Source organism: Cibotium barometz, chromosome 19, assembly GCF_041138505.1.
Source record: "Cibotium barometz isolate CiBa-2024 chromosome 19, ASM4113850v1, whole genome shotgun sequence".
In the NCBI taxonomy this organism is placed as follows: Eukaryota; Viridiplantae; Streptophyta; class Polypodiopsida; order Cyatheales; family Cibotiaceae; genus Cibotium; species Cibotium barometz.
Window position 1 is genome coordinate 4876692 of NC_141064.1, and position 17146 is coordinate 4893837.

Genomic DNA, 17146 nt, shown 5'->3' on the forward strand with positions numbered 1-17146 from the left:
GCATATCAATCTCGGTGTGATGCGGCACTAGCGGAACTGCCCTCCACTCGAAGAGTCTTGGGCGAGGGTTTAGATGGGGAATAATCACAATCCGTGCGGAGGGGAAAGCGCCCCAGGTGGGCACTAATCCTGTCCTCCATGTGGCACCACTCTATGCAAGCACGCGCATATGCATGCTCCGGACTCCATCAATCACAGTAGAGGTATATGTAAGAGGGGGGGAGAGGTACCGCAGCAGAGGTATGCATGAACACAAAGAGCAGCACCTCCAAACTGGAGACTACCATCTCCCCGTCTTGACCTCGATGGGTTGAACCTCCAAGCTCCATCCTAGCCAAAGGCCAAAAATGGGTGAGAATGTCGATGATGCGGAGATTGTGGAGATGGTGGGAGAGCTCAACTGCCTGATCCTCGATGGCAATTGCCACTAACTCAGGATCGCACTGTCCCCCCGAGGAGGCTACACTGAAGGGGAAAGAGAAGATCATCACGCCATTATCTGGCGTAGAGGGCCTACAATGGTGAAAAACCACACATACACGAACAGGGGCTATTGTCTCCTCAATCATGTCGGTCCCTTCCGTCGACAGACACCGAAAGAAACTGCAGTCCACAGACTGTCCCAGGATCCTCAGGGCTCCACCTGGGGACTCTGGCAAGATGGCCCTCATCGACGAGGCAACGATGGTCATCTCTATCGGATTGGAGAATCCGTGAATCAAGCAACGGATTGATCCCATCAGCTGCATCTGCACCGGGTCAAGGGCTGCTGGGGGGCGACGAGAGTGCTCTGGAGAGATTGAAAGGAGGGGGGAGGAAGGGCTCGGCTGATAAAGGCGGGGCGGAGTGCGCTACGACAGGTAAAGTCGGTGGCAAAATTGGGAGAGGAGGTGGGGGAGGCGGCGGCGAGAGAGGGTGGAGGGGTGGAGATGTCGGGGAAGGGTGCTACTGTGGAGGATCCATCAAAGAGGAAAGCTAAGGGGAGGGGCCCGCCGAGGGCTCAGAGAGGCCGGCTAGCCTCTCATAACACTGAGGGGCGGGGGGGGGGGACTCGACGAGGGATCGGCCGACTTACTGGTGGGGCCGAAGGGCCCGCTCCAAGACTGGAGAGGGTGCGTCACCAATGGGAAAGTACTGAGATAAATGCTCGTAACGGTTCTCTGATAGAACCGAATACTCTTGAGATTTGCCACCCTGGCACACTCGTCGACGGCGCTCGGTTGGAGGCCCGAGCTTGGTCCAACTGTCCGCCACTCACCGTCCGCAAGGTCACCCAAAGTCGGGGCTTGGTCCTCTGCTACCTGAGGGCCTGCCCCTCTCTCTACCCCCTAGTGAGGGTCAGCATGAGAACCGGGGGAGAAACCACCGGAGGCGGTCTCCTGGATTGCTGCCGAGGGCAAACTCTAGTGGTTTGGTAAAGAGATCAGCCACATTGTCCTTGATAGAACAGTAGGCCAGCCGAAGAAGTCCCAACTCAATCCAGTTGCGTACAAAATGATAATGCACTTCAATATGCTTGGATCGTCCCCGTATCACAGGATTCTAAGCTAGAGCAATAGCACTCTGAGAATCCGAGAAGATGGTGAGTAGGGAAGTGTCAGCACAACACAAATGCTCCAGAATCTGATGAATCCAAAGTGCCTCAGTGGAGGAGACAAGGTAGGATTTATACTCAGCCTCGATGGAAGAAGCAATACCAGTCCTCTACTTTTGAGACTTCCAAGAAACTAATCCAGAACCAAGCATGATAGTTGGTTGCTGTAAGCTTCATGGAGTCACTGACTTGGGGAGGATTGTAGGATGGTATATGGGAAGGGGTGGGAGCAAGACCTGGATGAGAGAAACTCATAGAGGAAAGATTGGGAATAGGAACCACCTGTGGAGCGGGAGCAAGGGATCCAGGATGTGATGGTGCTTGAGAATCAACAGGAGAAGGAGCAGCAGTAGAGAAACCTCGTGAAGCCATGTCCTCTGACAAGAAACCTTCTCTTAAGAAAAGGGCTGAAAAAATCAGCAAATCCTCCTCTCAAGCTATGCAAGAAAGAAAGTGAAGCAAATAGAAAACACAAATGTAGGCCCAGGTACAAGACCTGTAAATGCTAGAAACTGATGTTTATTGCTGAAAACTGAGCACGAGGGAAGCCCGTAGGAGTTGTACAATGATAAGAAGCAGAAGCAATTGCTAATGACTTCAACAAGATGCAAGAGAATGAGATAAAATGGGGGAAAGGGGGGCAACCCTTATATACTCCCCAGGAGAGCTGGTCGGCCAGTTGTAGCAGGCCGACATCTCCACAATAGCATAAAAATGCTATAAAAGCATTAAAAAAAAGGAAAAAAATACCTAAATAAATATGCACATGCAAGGCCTCATAAATGGCCAGTATAGGCATGAAAATGATACAATAGACCCTCTAGAGATGATATATAATCCAACAAAAGCTTGCCGAATAAAACTGAAAACCCCAGAAGCCTGGAAGCATCAACCTGCACGGGAGAGGAGAGAGGACAGGGGCAAGGAAACGAAGAGAGAAAGGAAAGAAAAGAGAGAGGGGGGGAGGCAGTAGACGGGGGGAGGCCCTGTGCAGTGAGGAGAGGGGAAGGGGGAGCGGGCACCGAGGAGGGGGAAGCGGAAAAAGAGCGAAAAGGGGGGAAGACTGTGCTGAAACGGGGTAGAGAAGCGAACAGGCAGCGGGCGCCCCAGGGGGGGGGGGGGACTCGGGAGCGTGTGTACGAACTTGATAAGGGATGTGTAAAGCAGCCATGGTATAACTTATAAGAATGAGGGGTGGAACAAGGGGTTGCAGGTTTCCAAGAAGGGATATAGCTCTTAGCCCAAGAAAGGTACAAGTTTTCAGCCCAAGAAGGGGACAAGAAGAACATTTGCACACTTCTCAATGCAAAACAAAGCATTAGAGATTGGAGCAATCCAAGGTCCTAGCAGAAGGTTTTCAAGACAAGATCCAAGTGGTCAAGAGTGCCTCAAGTTTTGGAATCAAGATGCCAAGGATAGAGTCCACATGGAGTAAAGGGATGATATCCGTCATCCAAGATGAGTTAGATTCCCGTCATCAAGCTTAGCAGGAGGGAATGTCACATGCCCAGATGTGGACATACTTAACCCTCTATTTTGGCTATGAATTAGGAGCCTGTTTTAGGCATTAACTATTAGCATTCATCTCCTGTCTATACCATACTATACTGTAGGGACTGAGGGCCTGTGATGTGGGTGTGCCCGCCCGCGGGAGGAGTCCCCGATTTTGTCCAATTTTCCCAATTCTGTAGTCGTGTAGTGGGGGGCTATTTATTGCTTTCTCTGGTCAGCCTGTGGGAGTTGGCTGGCTAGGACCCCGACTAGGGGCTGGCCGACCGAGCCATGCCTAGTCAATGGGCCCATGTTGAGGCTGTCGGCCCTGTTTATACAGGCTGACTGGCTGCCCCTTGCCATATATATATATGGGCACTTGCCCCCCCCCCCCCCCCCCCCCCCCCCCCCCCAACTCATTTGTACCAGATCTACTGTGTATATAGCAGAGTTTTACAACACTTGCCCTCTCTTGCACTTCTGCATTTTCTGCTCAGTTCTTGATTTCATTTCTGCTGCACATTCCAAAGGTGGCTTGAAGCTTTGGAGACAGTGAGAGCTTGCAGGGCCGCTGTGCTTCGTGCTAATTGGAGAGTGTTCGGGCTGTACGGGACATGGAGAAGCGGGTAGAAGGCAGGCATCACTGCTGGACAGCCACCTTGCAAGAAAGTGCAGCCTCTTCTCCCACCTACCCTCCCTTCACAAGACCATGTGAACCCCCGAGATGGCAGATTTGCACGAGATGGCAGAATAAACCTGTGAAGATCCCCACTCTCCCGACATTCCCGGTGGACCGACAATTGGACGGGAACAACAATGGCATTTGGAAGGTGATGGAGTCTATTTTGGAATCTTATGATTTGGCTAACTTCATCACGGTTGGAGTTCCAAGGCCAGATCCGAAGGAGGAGGAAATTTCACTGCCGGGAGGCCCAGGCACAGTTGTGGGATCATGTCAATGCCTGTGCGCGCTCTTTCATCTTCCACAACTGCACACCCCAAGTGATCAATCATATCAAACACATGATGCTAGCTCGAGGGATTTGGCAGCACTTGGCCTCTCTGTACAATCGGGTATCACCCATGACGAGTCTCCTTGGAAGTGCAGATGCGAGTGATGAATCCTGCAATGTCTTTTGACGATGTGAGAGCACATCAACAAACTCCAAGCTCTTCAGCAAGATGTTCTTCAAGCTGGGAAGGAGATATCATCAGAGGACATGCCCATCACCCTCTTGTCTCATCTGTCCTCTCAGTACTTAGCTTTCTATTCCTCTTTGATCACCAGCGAGAGGCTTCGCACCATTACTTGGGAGGAGCTTGTGCCGATGATCTTGGACCAAGAGGAGTGGTTTCTGAACCCTCCACAAGGTGGAGGTTCCGAGGGCGATCAAAAGGCCGCAACAACAACAAGGGCAAAGAGAATTCTTCACAATCGAAGTCTTCTAAGAAGAAGCCCGACTTGGATCGTGATGCCTTGAAGGCCGAGCGGACCTGTAACCATTGTGGCCAAAAGGGTCACTACCGGAGGAAATGTCCTCAGCAAAGCACCAAGAAAGGTGCCGATTCCTCAGCTGCAGCCGCGAAGACTCCAGCTTTTGTACACTTGGAGATTATGGACACCGACGCTTCATCTTCTTCGAGCAGGGAGGCGGTTGGTCTCACCGTTGGGGATACTTGGGAGTGGATTCTGGAAAGTGGTGCGTCCAGGCACACAACTCCTTCCCAAGAGCTGTTACAGGACCTTCGGAGCATAGTCACATGGGAACGCCGTTCCATTGGTGTGGAACGGGGGAACGTGGAGGAATGGAACTTGGGAACGGCGGAACGTGGAGGAACGCTTTTTCTATTTTTTTTTCCCTGAATTCGCGAAACGGCACCCTTAACGTTTTTTTTTTCCACGTTCTGGCCGCCCGGCGCCGGCAGCGTAATAGCGTATCGTTCTTTTTTTTTTTTGAGTAGAAGGGTTACGGGTGCCCAAAACGTTTTGGGCACCCTTTAAAAAAGACCCAAATTTTGGGCCTTTTTTAAAGGGTGCCCAAAACGTTTTGGGCACCCTTTGTATTTTTAAAAAAAACGGATACCTGCAAGTAGCGCCGCCGCCGACCCCTAAAAAAAAAACATGGAAAAAAAAAAAGATTATGCAACGTTTTTTTTTAACGTTGAAAGACTACCTGCCAGGCTGCCCTGCAACGTTCAAAAAAAAAACGTCAATATCAACGTTTAAAAAAAAACGTACCTCTCTGAGAACTTATAAAAACCTGCAGACTCCAGAGTGCAGCTGCAAGTACAGTGTGCATAGCCAAGTACAATCTCTCTCTCTCATTATTCATAGCCAAGTACATTGTACAATCTCTCTCTCTCTCTCTCTCTCTCATAAGGGAACCAAGACAGCTTTCTCTCTCTCATAGCCAAGTACAATCTCTCTCTCAAAGCCAAGTACAAGCTATTGTACTTCTGGTTTTCTAAATATGAACAAGGTCATTGAGTTTGCTATCAAATTCTTGTCTTTTTTTGTCTACTTTCAATTGTATATTTGTCTCTTTTTACCTGCTTTTAATTGTATATTTGTCTACTCATGTGTATTGAAATATGATAACGTGTCGTTCCGGATTGCAAGGGGTCCCGTTCCGTTCCGGATTGGCCCCTCGTTCCCATATCCGTTCCCGTTCCCTGGTGACTATGCTTCGGAGGCAAACAGGTCACATCTTTATTGGTGACAAGTCCACTATCACGATTCACAGTGAGGGCAGGTTGGAGATCGTTCCCAATGGCAGAGGGGGGAAGCATTCCTCCCTGATTCTTTATGTCCCATCTCTTGTCAATGCATGAGGTTTGCAAGACTGGCATGCGGGTGGAGTTTGATGAGCATTTAGTTGCTATCCGAGACAAAGCAACGGGCTAGGTTGTGTGGGAAGGCAGAGTGGAGAATGGGATTTACAAACTCGCAGCACTCTCTTCTCTTACAAGTACTTAGCTCGGTAATTTGTGGCATTTTCGTTTTGGCCACTTGAATGTGAACACACTGCGGCGGGCTTTCTGGAACCAAATGTTGGCAGTAGGCAGGGACATTGAAGTTCTTGCATTAGTAGGAGCAGCATAGGGAGTCTTTTCCGAAGCACTAGTTAGTGGGCCCATATTGGGACTGTCGGCCCTGTTTATACAGGCCGACTGGCTGCCCCTTGCAATATATACATGGGCAAGGGGCAGCCAGTCATTTGTACCGGATCTACTGTGTATATAGCAGAGTTTTACAGCACTTCTCCGCTCTTGCACTTCTGCATTTTCTGCTCTCAGTTCTTTCTGCACATTCCTACATTAACCAGTCTATGTATGGGATTTTGGGCATTTTGTTGTCCAAGGACCTGGCCAACAGCAGCCGGGTAAAGGTAGGGGCAATTCCATGAGCCTATAAATACACAAGTGCAGTTCATTGTGTTTTCATCTGATCCTTGATAGACAGGTCATAGGCATAGATGTTACCTTTTGGAGGCCATGATTGGCTAGGATCTATGTACATCTTACAGAAAATGCTGTTTCAACAACGTATCTCTCTCCTCTCTCCATTCATCTTTGCGTTTTTGTGCAGTTCTTAATTCAGGCAGTTCTTCCGCATGTCACATAAAGATCTCCCCGTATAGTACATGTGTTGAGAGCTTGGCCCACCACTTTGCTGCGGAGGACCAGGAGCCAGTAAAGTTGGGAGCTTTTGCATGTGCATAGCCTAGAAAGTCGGCAGTTGAGAGTGCACCCTCAAAGTAGATCAGAGTATGAATAATGCAGTGATCTACCATATTTTCTACCATCAACATGGCAGAAACTACAAGTGCGGAATGTCCACAAGGATGTGCATATAATTGCTTTACACAAACGAACTTGTTAAGCGTCTTGTGATACTGTTTGAATTGAAAAAATACAAACTACAAGTTTGTCAATATACCCTGTCTCATACAACTTCATGTAAAAGCATAAAAAATCTTAGACTGCAAACCAAGTTTAAGAGCAGACCTTTAAACAATTATCATAACTGGCAGAAACCAAAATGTCCTGAAATGGGTGCCACAACACCATCTTTACATCCTGGGAATGGCCATGCAACACGGATGCACACTCAAACTCGTTCCCTGGCTGTAACTCCCAGATCCATACAGATTTGTCTCGTCCGCATGTGGCCAATAAGGTTCCAGACGAGTTCCAAGATACACTTTTAACTTCATTTTCATGACCCTGGAAAAAAGAATGGCGTCAAAGCAAACCCCTGAGAGAAATCGAAAACATCATCGATGTCTAGTCAAGTATGATTTTTGAAACTCACCTCGAGGGAGGCAACACATTCGAATTCTCCTCCAACATTTTCCCAAACAGCTGTCGTGCCATCAAAACTGGCAGTGGCAAGCAGCCTCCCATCTGGTGACCAATCGCAAAACCTGACCGTGCGCTTATGCATCTCCTCTAAAATCGCCTAGAGCCAAACATACGCGCATATTCACTAACGGACTTTCACACACACGCACACAGATCCCCACATGGTAAAGCTCAAACTACATTCCGACTGACAGAGCCAAGTTTCGAATACCACGCAGGACCAGGACGGCGAGCAGGGGTCGTGTGAGGGACCGTGCTGCCACACCCTCACAGTCTTGTCACCGCTGCAGGACGCCAGCATGGCAGGCCTGCCTGCAGAGCCGCTGGCTGGGTTCCACGCCACGCTCCACACCCGGTCGCTGTGCCCTTCCAGCTCCTGTACTACGCTCATCTCCACCTCATCCTCCTGTCCTACCACCATCTCTTTGTCAACCCTGCCCACCATCGCCAATACTCTCCACCTTCGCTACAATGATGAGAAAAAAGAGAAATATTTCTAAAGGGTGACCATTGGCAAATCCATATCTCCAAGGTTATCAACGTGGTTAGATTAACGATGAAATATTTCAGGGTGTAAAAAACTTAGTGTAACAAATCCTTATTGTTAGAAGAACTCACAGCTTTGCAAAGGCACAATTCTCTATTTGTGTAAGAAAAAAAGAATGCTATGGTGTGGTGTGTTGATTTAAGGTGTGCAACTCTTATGTATCTGAATGCAAGCTCAAGCAAGTATTTGGAGAAAAGATTCATGTCTTAGTGGTATTAGAGCATAGGCCAACCACAAGAGGACAAGTCCTTGAAAGCTTGAGTTCCTTTATAAAAAAAAAGTTAGAATAAAAAGAACAAGGTAAGCCTGAAATGCTCGACTCTTGTTGGTTTAACTCATTAAAGATGTAAAAATTGAGAAAACCTTCAAAAGCGTACAAACCTATCCATAAAGAGTACAACATCTTTCTCAAGATTTATGGACTTAAACAATGAAAAAAAAAAGTTAAAACCCTCATATAGGTTTAAGAATTAAGGCAAAATCAAAGGTTTGAGAAGTAGAGGTAATTTTACCCATTGGATAGTGCCCAAAGGTCCAAATTGAGTGGAAAACCATAAGTGGTCTACTCAAAACCACCCAAGATCTCAAAGCCATCTTTCTCATTCTTAATCACGAGGCATGGATGTGGATAGCAAACATTGAAGGCTTTGAAACCACCCAAACTTCATCAAAATTATCAAGATTGTCCTTTTCTCTCCACCAACAGCTCATGGCAGTTTTTTCATCCTACGTTACAAAGTAGTTTGTGCCAATTTGATGAAAGCTAAGCTTTTGTAATGAAGCATAAGCTAAGGTCCAAAACATGAAAATAATGGTCCTTCAATAAAATTGAAGTAGAAATTCTAGATGTTGTTGGCAAGGTAGTCGACAAAGAAGTAAGGCGCAACAATCTCTACAAGTTGAGTGCCCTTACAATGTCTGTAGATAAGAGCACAAACAAGCTTTGGCATAAGCAATTTGGTCACATTGGATTTGCAGTGCTAAAGGAGATGCAAAAAAAGGGTATGGTAGCTAATTTGCCTGCATTTTTAGAATAGCAGGAACCATGTAAAGCTTGCATGAGGGGCAAGCAACAACACAAGGCATTTTCACAAGAAAGCAATAATCGGGCAAAGATTCCTCTAGAGTTGGTGCATGCTGATTTTGTGGTAAAATATCAATTATTGCATTAGGGATATCTTCTTACTTTATGATGTTAGTCGACGATTATAGTAGGAAGATGTGGGTTTATTTCCTTCGAGATAAGGCTGAAGCTTTTGGCAAGTTCAAATAGTGGCATAAGCTTGTGGAAAACGAGACAAGAAAGAAGGTGCAAAAGTTTTGTACAGATCAGGAGGAGAATTCCTTTCAAAACGGAATTTGACAACTACTGCAAGGGCGTCAAGCGCTAACTCACCATTGCTTACACACCTCAGCAAAATGTTGTAGAACACCGCTATCGAACTGTCATGGAGATGGCTCGATGGATGTTGAAAGAAAAGGGTTTGCCCAATATATTTTGGACTAAAGTAGTCAGCACAAAGTGGACAGCATCCGCGATGCAGTCTAAGCACGACAACATCATAAAGAACAACACCTGGGAGCTAGTTGACCGACCACGAAACAAAAAGGTAATCGGTACCAAATGGGTTTGGAAAGCTAAGTACATTGATGGCTCACTTGAAAAATACAAAGCTAGGTTGGTTGCACAGGTAGAGGGTTTTGACTTTGATGAAACCTTTGCTCCCACAGCTTGTATGACAATTATCAAGGCAGTACTTGCCTTTGCTGCTCACAAAAAGTGGACAGTCTTTCACATGGATGTCAAATCAACATTTTTGAACGGCCATCTCAAGGAGGAGGTATATGTAGCTTAACCACCAGGTTTTGAAATGCTCGGGTCAAAAAACAAAGTTTACAGCTGAAGAAGGCATTGTACAGGCTGAAATAGGCCCCAAGGACATGGTATCACAGGATAGACCAATTTTTCAAAAAGATTGGGTTTATAAGAAGTGGTTTTGATGCTAATTTGTATGTTCTAATAAAAAGGCATGGGAAGATTGTTTTGGTTGTCTTGTAAGTAGATGACTTAAACATTTCAAGTGACAATGACGAGATGATCCAAAAAAGACAATGAATATGTTGAGCCATGAGTTTGAGACAGACTTGGGTCTTATGCATTTCTGTTTGGGGATTGAGGTCTGGCAAGAGTCAGGTAAAATCTTCATTTCACAACAACAAAAGTATGCTTGGGAGATTCTTAAAGCATTCGGGATGACAAACTGGAAGCCTATGTTTATGCCAATGGAAGTGAACGTGTAGCTTTCTACAGTGGATTCTTCATCACTTGTTGACATCGAGAAGTACAGGAAGTTGGTGGGGAGTTTAATTTTTGTCACTAACACTAGACCTGATAGCTTCATAGTTGGTGTGTTGAGCAAGTTTTCCAACAAGCCATGAGAGAGTCATTGGGGAAGGAAGGGATGAGGATACTTAGGTACATCAGAGGTACTCTTGAGTATGGCATCACTTACAGCATGGTTGACACTCTAATAGGTTATTGTGACTCAGATTCGGTAGCAGATCGTGATTCTAGGAAATTAATTTTTGGATATTATTTTTCGCTTGGTTTCGGTGCTTTCTCTTGGACCAAAAATAAGCAACCTACATTGGCACTTTCTTCCATAGAGATTGAGTACAAAGCAGCTTGCTTTATTGTGTGTGAGGTAGTATGGTTGAGGAGAATCTCAGTTGACATAAGAGTTCAGATCAGGGAGGCTATAATCTTGCGGTGCAACAATCAGAGTTGCATGGCTATCTCTAAGAACCCTATGTTTCATGCTCGTACAAAGCACATTAAGATTTAGTATCATTATGTGCGGGAGCTGATAGAGGATGAGATAGTAGAGCTGGAGTATTGCTCTACAGAGCAAAATTGTGCCAACATCTTTACTAAGGCTCTTAGAAAGGACCAGCTCACTCAGCATCTTCATTGACTTGGCGTTGGGCCAAAAATCTAGTTCATCTTCAGGTGGACATTGAAGGGGGTGTTAGTATACACTCAATGCCTACCTCTCAGCATGTATCTCACTTTGATGTATAATGCACATTTGTTAGGTCTCTATTATGAGGAGTAGCCATGGTGCATATGTCTTTAGTGGGAACCCCGGCTTAGACACTGATGGGGTCATTATTGTGACCATTGATGATGGTTAGGAGATAGTTAGGGGTATGAGTGTTAGCTAGGGCCTTGGGGGCTCTCGCCCCCAAGGTGACTGTATGAAGAGTATTCCCTTAGATACCATGTCCATCATTAGTGGGCGATGGTCGGTGGGCCGCGTTCTTGATACGCGGGCGATGACCGTGTCTATGTAGTGTAACCACCCTCATTGTATACACGTCTACCACACCGCCTACAATACTACATATGGACATGGTCGCTGTGAGATAAGGTATCCAATGCTCTTGAGTATCCACCCCCTTATACACTTAGTACATCCTCCATCCGGAGTCTATCTAGATTGCCATTTAAGCTCTACTTTTGAGAGCGCACGAGTGGATAGCACCATCACTTATACCTCTTTGGTATAATCAGAATTTTTAATTCTCTCCATTGTGTATCTATTGCATTGTCTATTGTGCTTTGTCTTGCTATCTCTCTTTCCGCTGTGCCATATTCTTATATAAGAAGAAGGGCAAGATTGCCATGAAATCTTGTTAGCTTGTAATTCTTGATTAGTATGAGTTAATTGTGATTAGTAATTCACATTGGCCTATATACCATGGCTCCCTTTTCACACACACTTATTAATGTTCACCCTACTTGGCCTTCAGCCCGTAAGCCTACATCCCTCACTCTTACACTTGGCCCCTTGGCCTAATCCAACTTATGCTTCGCCCTTGGCCTCCTATGTACAATTTGTGTCCAAACTCATGTGTGCACCTCTTCATTACAAACCATCCCCACCCAATATATTTGTTCTCGAAACATGCATAAAGTAAAACCATAGTATGGATGGTTTGCATAAGCATCAAAATGAACCACTTCACACTTCTTTGCCAAAGCTGTCCAAGAGTGCATGATTTGAGCCTTTGAGACCTCCAAAACTTCATGTAATGCTCCCCAACTCATTGTTAATCATGGTGGCTAAGAAGTGTATATGTCAATTGCATCCGTTTGAGCCTCTCTTATGTCTCATAGCAATAAATTATAGCAAGTTGTTTTTCATTGTTTTGACTCAAAAATCCATCTTGGATGTAACAAAAAGGTGTTCCATCCCCTCCAACATAGAGGCGGGCTGCCATGTTGCTTCATCTTGAGGTAAACCATTCCACTCTCTTTCTCCCAACACCTTCTCGGGATCTATCGTACCATAACAGAATTGAGTCTTATTTTAGGGATCCATCAGTCCAGCCTAACCCCATCCAGTCCCGTGGGTTAGCCACTAACCCTTTCTAAAGACTTTGTATGGCCCATAATAACGGTGTGTGCAAGCTTTGTGTTGATACTACCTTTGAATTCCAATGGCCTTTAATGTGCATCTTCATAATGCTTCATCTTCTCTTGAGACTTCTTGATGTTCTCTTTGCATGTTTGCAAAAGAGTTTGTATTCTTTTCGCTTCCTCCCTCGCATGTGGATTTGCATTTTCTTGCTTGAATGCTACAATCAGTACATGCATCTTGTAGAGTCATACATAGCCTCAAAAGGCAACATTCCAATAATGCACCTTGTAGTCATACATAGCCTCAAAAAGGTGACATTCCAATGCTACTATGATAGGTGCTATTGTAGGCGAACTCTACCAAATGTAACCAATCATCCCATGCATGTTGTGTTTCATAGCAATAATACCTCAAGTAAGTCTCAAGCCACTTATTGACCCTCTCGGTTTGACCATCGATTTCTAGGTGATAGGTTGTGCTAGGAGTCAACTTGGTTTGCCCATCGATTTCTGGGTGATAGGTCGTGGTGCTAGGAGTCAACTTTGGTTTTCTCATCGATTTCCGGGTGATAGGCCGTGCTAGGAGTCAACTTGGTACCCATGCTATCAAACAATGTACGCCAAAATGTGCCCATGAACTTCACATCTCGATCACTCACTATTTGTTTACGACATACCATGCAACTTGAACACATTTTCCATGAATAGGTGTGCCACCATAGTTGGTACGAAATGAGCAGCTTTTGTTAATTGGTTAACCACCACATAGATGTTATCCCATCCCGTCTTGGTAGAAGGCAAGCCAGTAAGGAAATCCATAGCAATATGCGTCCATTTATCCTTCGGAATAAGTGAGGGCTGAAGCTTCTCGGTTTGACCATCGGTTTCTAGGTGATAGGTTGTGCTAGGAGTCAACTTGGTTTGCCCATCGATTTTTGGGTGATAGGTCGTGCTAGGAGTCAACTTGGTTTTCTCATCGATTTCCGGGTGATAGGCCGTGCTAGGAGTCAGCTTGGTACCCATGCTATCAAACAATGTACGCCAAAATGTGCCCATGAACTTCACATCTCGATCACTCACTATTTGTTACGGCATACCATGCAACTTGAACACATTTTCCATGAATAGGTGTGCCACCATAGTTGGTACGAAATGAGCAGCTTTTGTTAATTGGTTAACCACCACATAGATGTTATCCCATCCCGTCTTGGTAGAAGGCAAGCCAGTAAGGAAATCCATAGCAATATGCGTCCATTTATCCTCCGGAATAGGTAAGGGCTGAAGCAAACCATCGAGCTTGTGTGTGGGGTCCTTTCCAATGAAAGCTCTTCCTTGGCATCATAGGTTTTGAACAAACCCAAATTTCCCACCATGGGAGTAGAATGTATCTCATCCATGACCTTTTTCCTGAAGGATGAGTGGGGTACAAGATACACCCTTTCCTTGTGATAGAGGAGACCATTTTGTAACCGGAAAAAGGAGGTCAATCATCAAAAACACCATGCTATAATTTTTGCACTATTTGTGAAGCCTCATCACATCAAGCATGTATTTCTCTTGAGAATCTCTTCAATTCTATTGTTATGCACTTCCCTGATGGCTAATAATGAACATGCTGACATTCTAGAAAGTGAATTTGGCACCACATTTTCCTTTCCCTTCATATTATGTGATCTCAAAATCATATTGTTGAAGGGTAGCCAACCATCTTCTTTGCTTAGGTGAAAAGATTGTGATAGGAAGAATTGAAGAACCCTATGGTCACTTTGCACATACAACTTGCTTCCATAAAGACAGTGATGCCATTTCTTGTTTGCATGCAAGATAGCAATCATCTCTTGGTCATACACATGCATCTCTATCTCCTTGTCATCAAGTTTACGGCTTTTATAAACATCCATGGTCTTGATATAACACGACACCAATGTCTCTTCCACATGCATCCGCTGTAATAGTGAAAGGCTTGGAGAAATACGGGCATACCAAGATAGGTGCCAAAGTAAGCATCCTTTTCACCTCATCAAAACTCTTTTGTGTCGTTACATCCCAAAGTAATGCCTCCTTCTTCAACTTATCCGTCAAAGGAGCTGTTATATGTGCATACTTCTCAATGAACCGACGATAAAATAATGAGAGACCTAATAATCCCCACTTGAGTAAGATTGGTGGGAGTAAGCCAATTTTTCACACGTTCCACCTTCGATCCACCTTTATGCCATCAACACTCATAATGTGACCAAAGTATTCCACCTCTTTTTCCATGAATATACACTTGGTTTCTTTGGCATACAATTGGTTGGCTCTCAATGCATCAAATACTTCCTTTACATGAACCAAGTGCTCCTCTTCACACTAGCTATACACCAATATGTTATCGAAAAACACTAACACAAACTTAAAGAGGAATGGTTGTAGCACTTTATTTGTCAATGCTTGAAAAGTGACGGGTGCATTACATACCCCAAACGGCAGTACCATGCAATGATAGAGACCTCTTTTGGTACAAAATGCCATCTTGTGCTCATCCCCACTTTTCAATCTTATTTGGGCGCGGTAATCGGATTGTAAGTCAATCTTGGTGAAAAACTTGGCACCCTTTAATTCATCTAAGAGATCATCAATTCTTGGGATTGGGTACCTATTCTTGATGGTGATTTTATTCACATCCCAGTAACCTATGCACATTCTAAAAGTCCCATCCTTCTTCTTCATCAATAAAACATGCGATGCAAATGGTGATTGACTCAGTTTCACCCACCCTATATCTATGAGCTCTTTAACTTGCAGTGTCACTTTGTCTTTCTCCACTTTTGATAATCTATACGGAGGTTTATTGACTGGCCTTGCATTTGACTCTAACTCAATGGCATGATCTACCTCCCTCATCGTGTGGCAAGCACTTGGGCATATGGAACACATCTTCATACTCTTTAAGTAGCTTCTCCATGCCCACATGTGTAACTTTGCTCTCTTTTTATTCGTCCTCATCTTTACAAAGCTATAGAACATACATATAGCCACTCTTTTTGAATTCCCTATTGAGTTGTGTGCTATTGATCAAGGTTAACATTGAGGTGCTAAAACCATGCAATGTAATGGCCCATGCATAAACCTTAAAAAGCCTTGTTTTGCAAATTCATAGAGAAGGTTCCAAGAGTTAATAGCCAATCACACCCCAAAACCATATCAAATAGCCCTATATCTTATTGAGATATCTCGAGCTTAACTAGTGCTACGGCGGCGGACATTGATGATCCGCTTAGGTGACAACTTCTGCACTTATGCCACTGGCATGGTTGGTGAGATTATGGTCGATATGCTGCCAGTGGGGATGACAGGCTATATGACACAACCACTTTGGAGTACTAGAGTTATGGCATAGTTATAGTGCCAGCTTATATAGTTGAGTTCACATTATAGACCGACCATTTTTGTATGTTGTTGTAGGAGAGTACTTTCCCTTTATGTATGTACTCTTATCTTTAAGATATATGGTTGTAGAGAAGAGAAGAAGATAGAAGAAAATTCGGCCATCCATCTCTCTTGTGTCTTGCACTCTCTTGTGTGTGTGTGTGTTGCATGCAGCAAGGCAACCATGCATCGTTTAGTAAACAGGGAGGTGATGACAGAAGTGAGCAGTTGTTTGTGATGTAACACATGCTTAATTCCATAATATGAGATGTTTCAGGATCTCAAGATACATATGGTATGTGGATTCTAGTGCCTCTAATAACCACATGACCAGTCATGCTAAGTGGTTTAGAGACATGTAGAAATTGAAAAAACTAGGTTATGTAGAAATAGGTGATGATACTGTGTATCCCATTGCGCATGTTGGTAAAGTGCCATTGTCTTTGTAGAATGGCAAAATGAAGTACTTGACAAATTTACTTCATGTTCCAAATATTACAAAGAACCTTGAGAATTTTTGAAGTCTTCCACAAATGTTGGACAAATGTTGTGGACATATGGTTGAGCTGGGTCTGCAAGTGAGGTGGAAGACTTCAAAAATCAGTTTTGCTTGGTTGCAAAAGGTAATAGAAATGGTAGGATGTTTACCTTAGATGTGAACATGCTTGAAGTAAAGGCAGCCATGCTTACGCATGGAACAGGTATTATTGTAGATATTGATATATGGCACAAGCGCATTGGTAATGTGAATGTGCAGCGAGACTGAAGTTTATGTAGGCCCAAAATATTGTTGTGGGTTTGCCAAAGTTTAAGGTTGATGGTATGCGCAAAGTATGTGAAGCACGCTAGCTTGGTAAGTAGGCTAAACATACTTTCCCACATGAAAAACATATCACTGCAAGGCCATTAAATGTGATACATTTAGATGTATGGGGATCGGACAATTGCAGGTTGCAGTTATTATGTTATATTCATTGATGACCACATTAGGAAAGTGTGGGTTTCCTTCATTGATGACCACATTCGGAAAGTGTGGGTTTCCTTCATGAAGGAGAAAAGTGAGGTGTTTTCTAACTTTTAGAGATTTAAAGCCTTGGTTAAGAAGAAAAAAGGGACGTAAATAAAATGCCTGAGATCAGATGGTGGGGAATAATATTTCTCTAATGAGTTCAACGATTTCTTGAGGAAGTAGGGAATCAAGAGAGTTTACATGTAGGTACACTCCACAATAGAATGGTGTTGTAGAAAGAAAAAATATGCACATTATAGAAGTGGCACATGCCTTGATGATGATTGAAAAGAATATGCCACATTA

The 17146-nt window shown here is 44.5% G+C and overlaps 1 protein-coding gene across 4 annotated transcripts in view; it reads right to left on the bottom strand.

Moving 5' to 3' along the window:
* Positions 1 to 8021, bottom strand: part of EMB1345 (Transducin/WD40 repeat-like superfamily protein) — a 91313-nt gene extending 83292 nt beyond the window's left edge. For 2 of the 4 annotated variants that reach the window (XM_086813151.1, XM_086813150.1), the window contains exons 1-3: positions 7662 to 8016; positions 7401 to 7547; positions 7094 to 7312 (exon numbers count right to left, since the gene is read on the bottom strand). In XM_086813151.1, coding sequence (XP_086669277.1) covers positions 7094 to 7312; positions 7401 to 7547; positions 7662 to 7895 — 600 coding nt within the window. In that variant the 5' untranslated portion in view covers positions 7896 to 8016. Of the gene's footprint in view, positions 1 to 7093; positions 7313 to 7400; positions 7548 to 7661 lie in introns of all 4 variants that reach the window. The other 2 variants (XR_015268057.1, XM_086813149.1) reach the window with 2 other exon arrangements.
* Positions 8022 to 17146: the final 9125 nt, after the last annotated feature.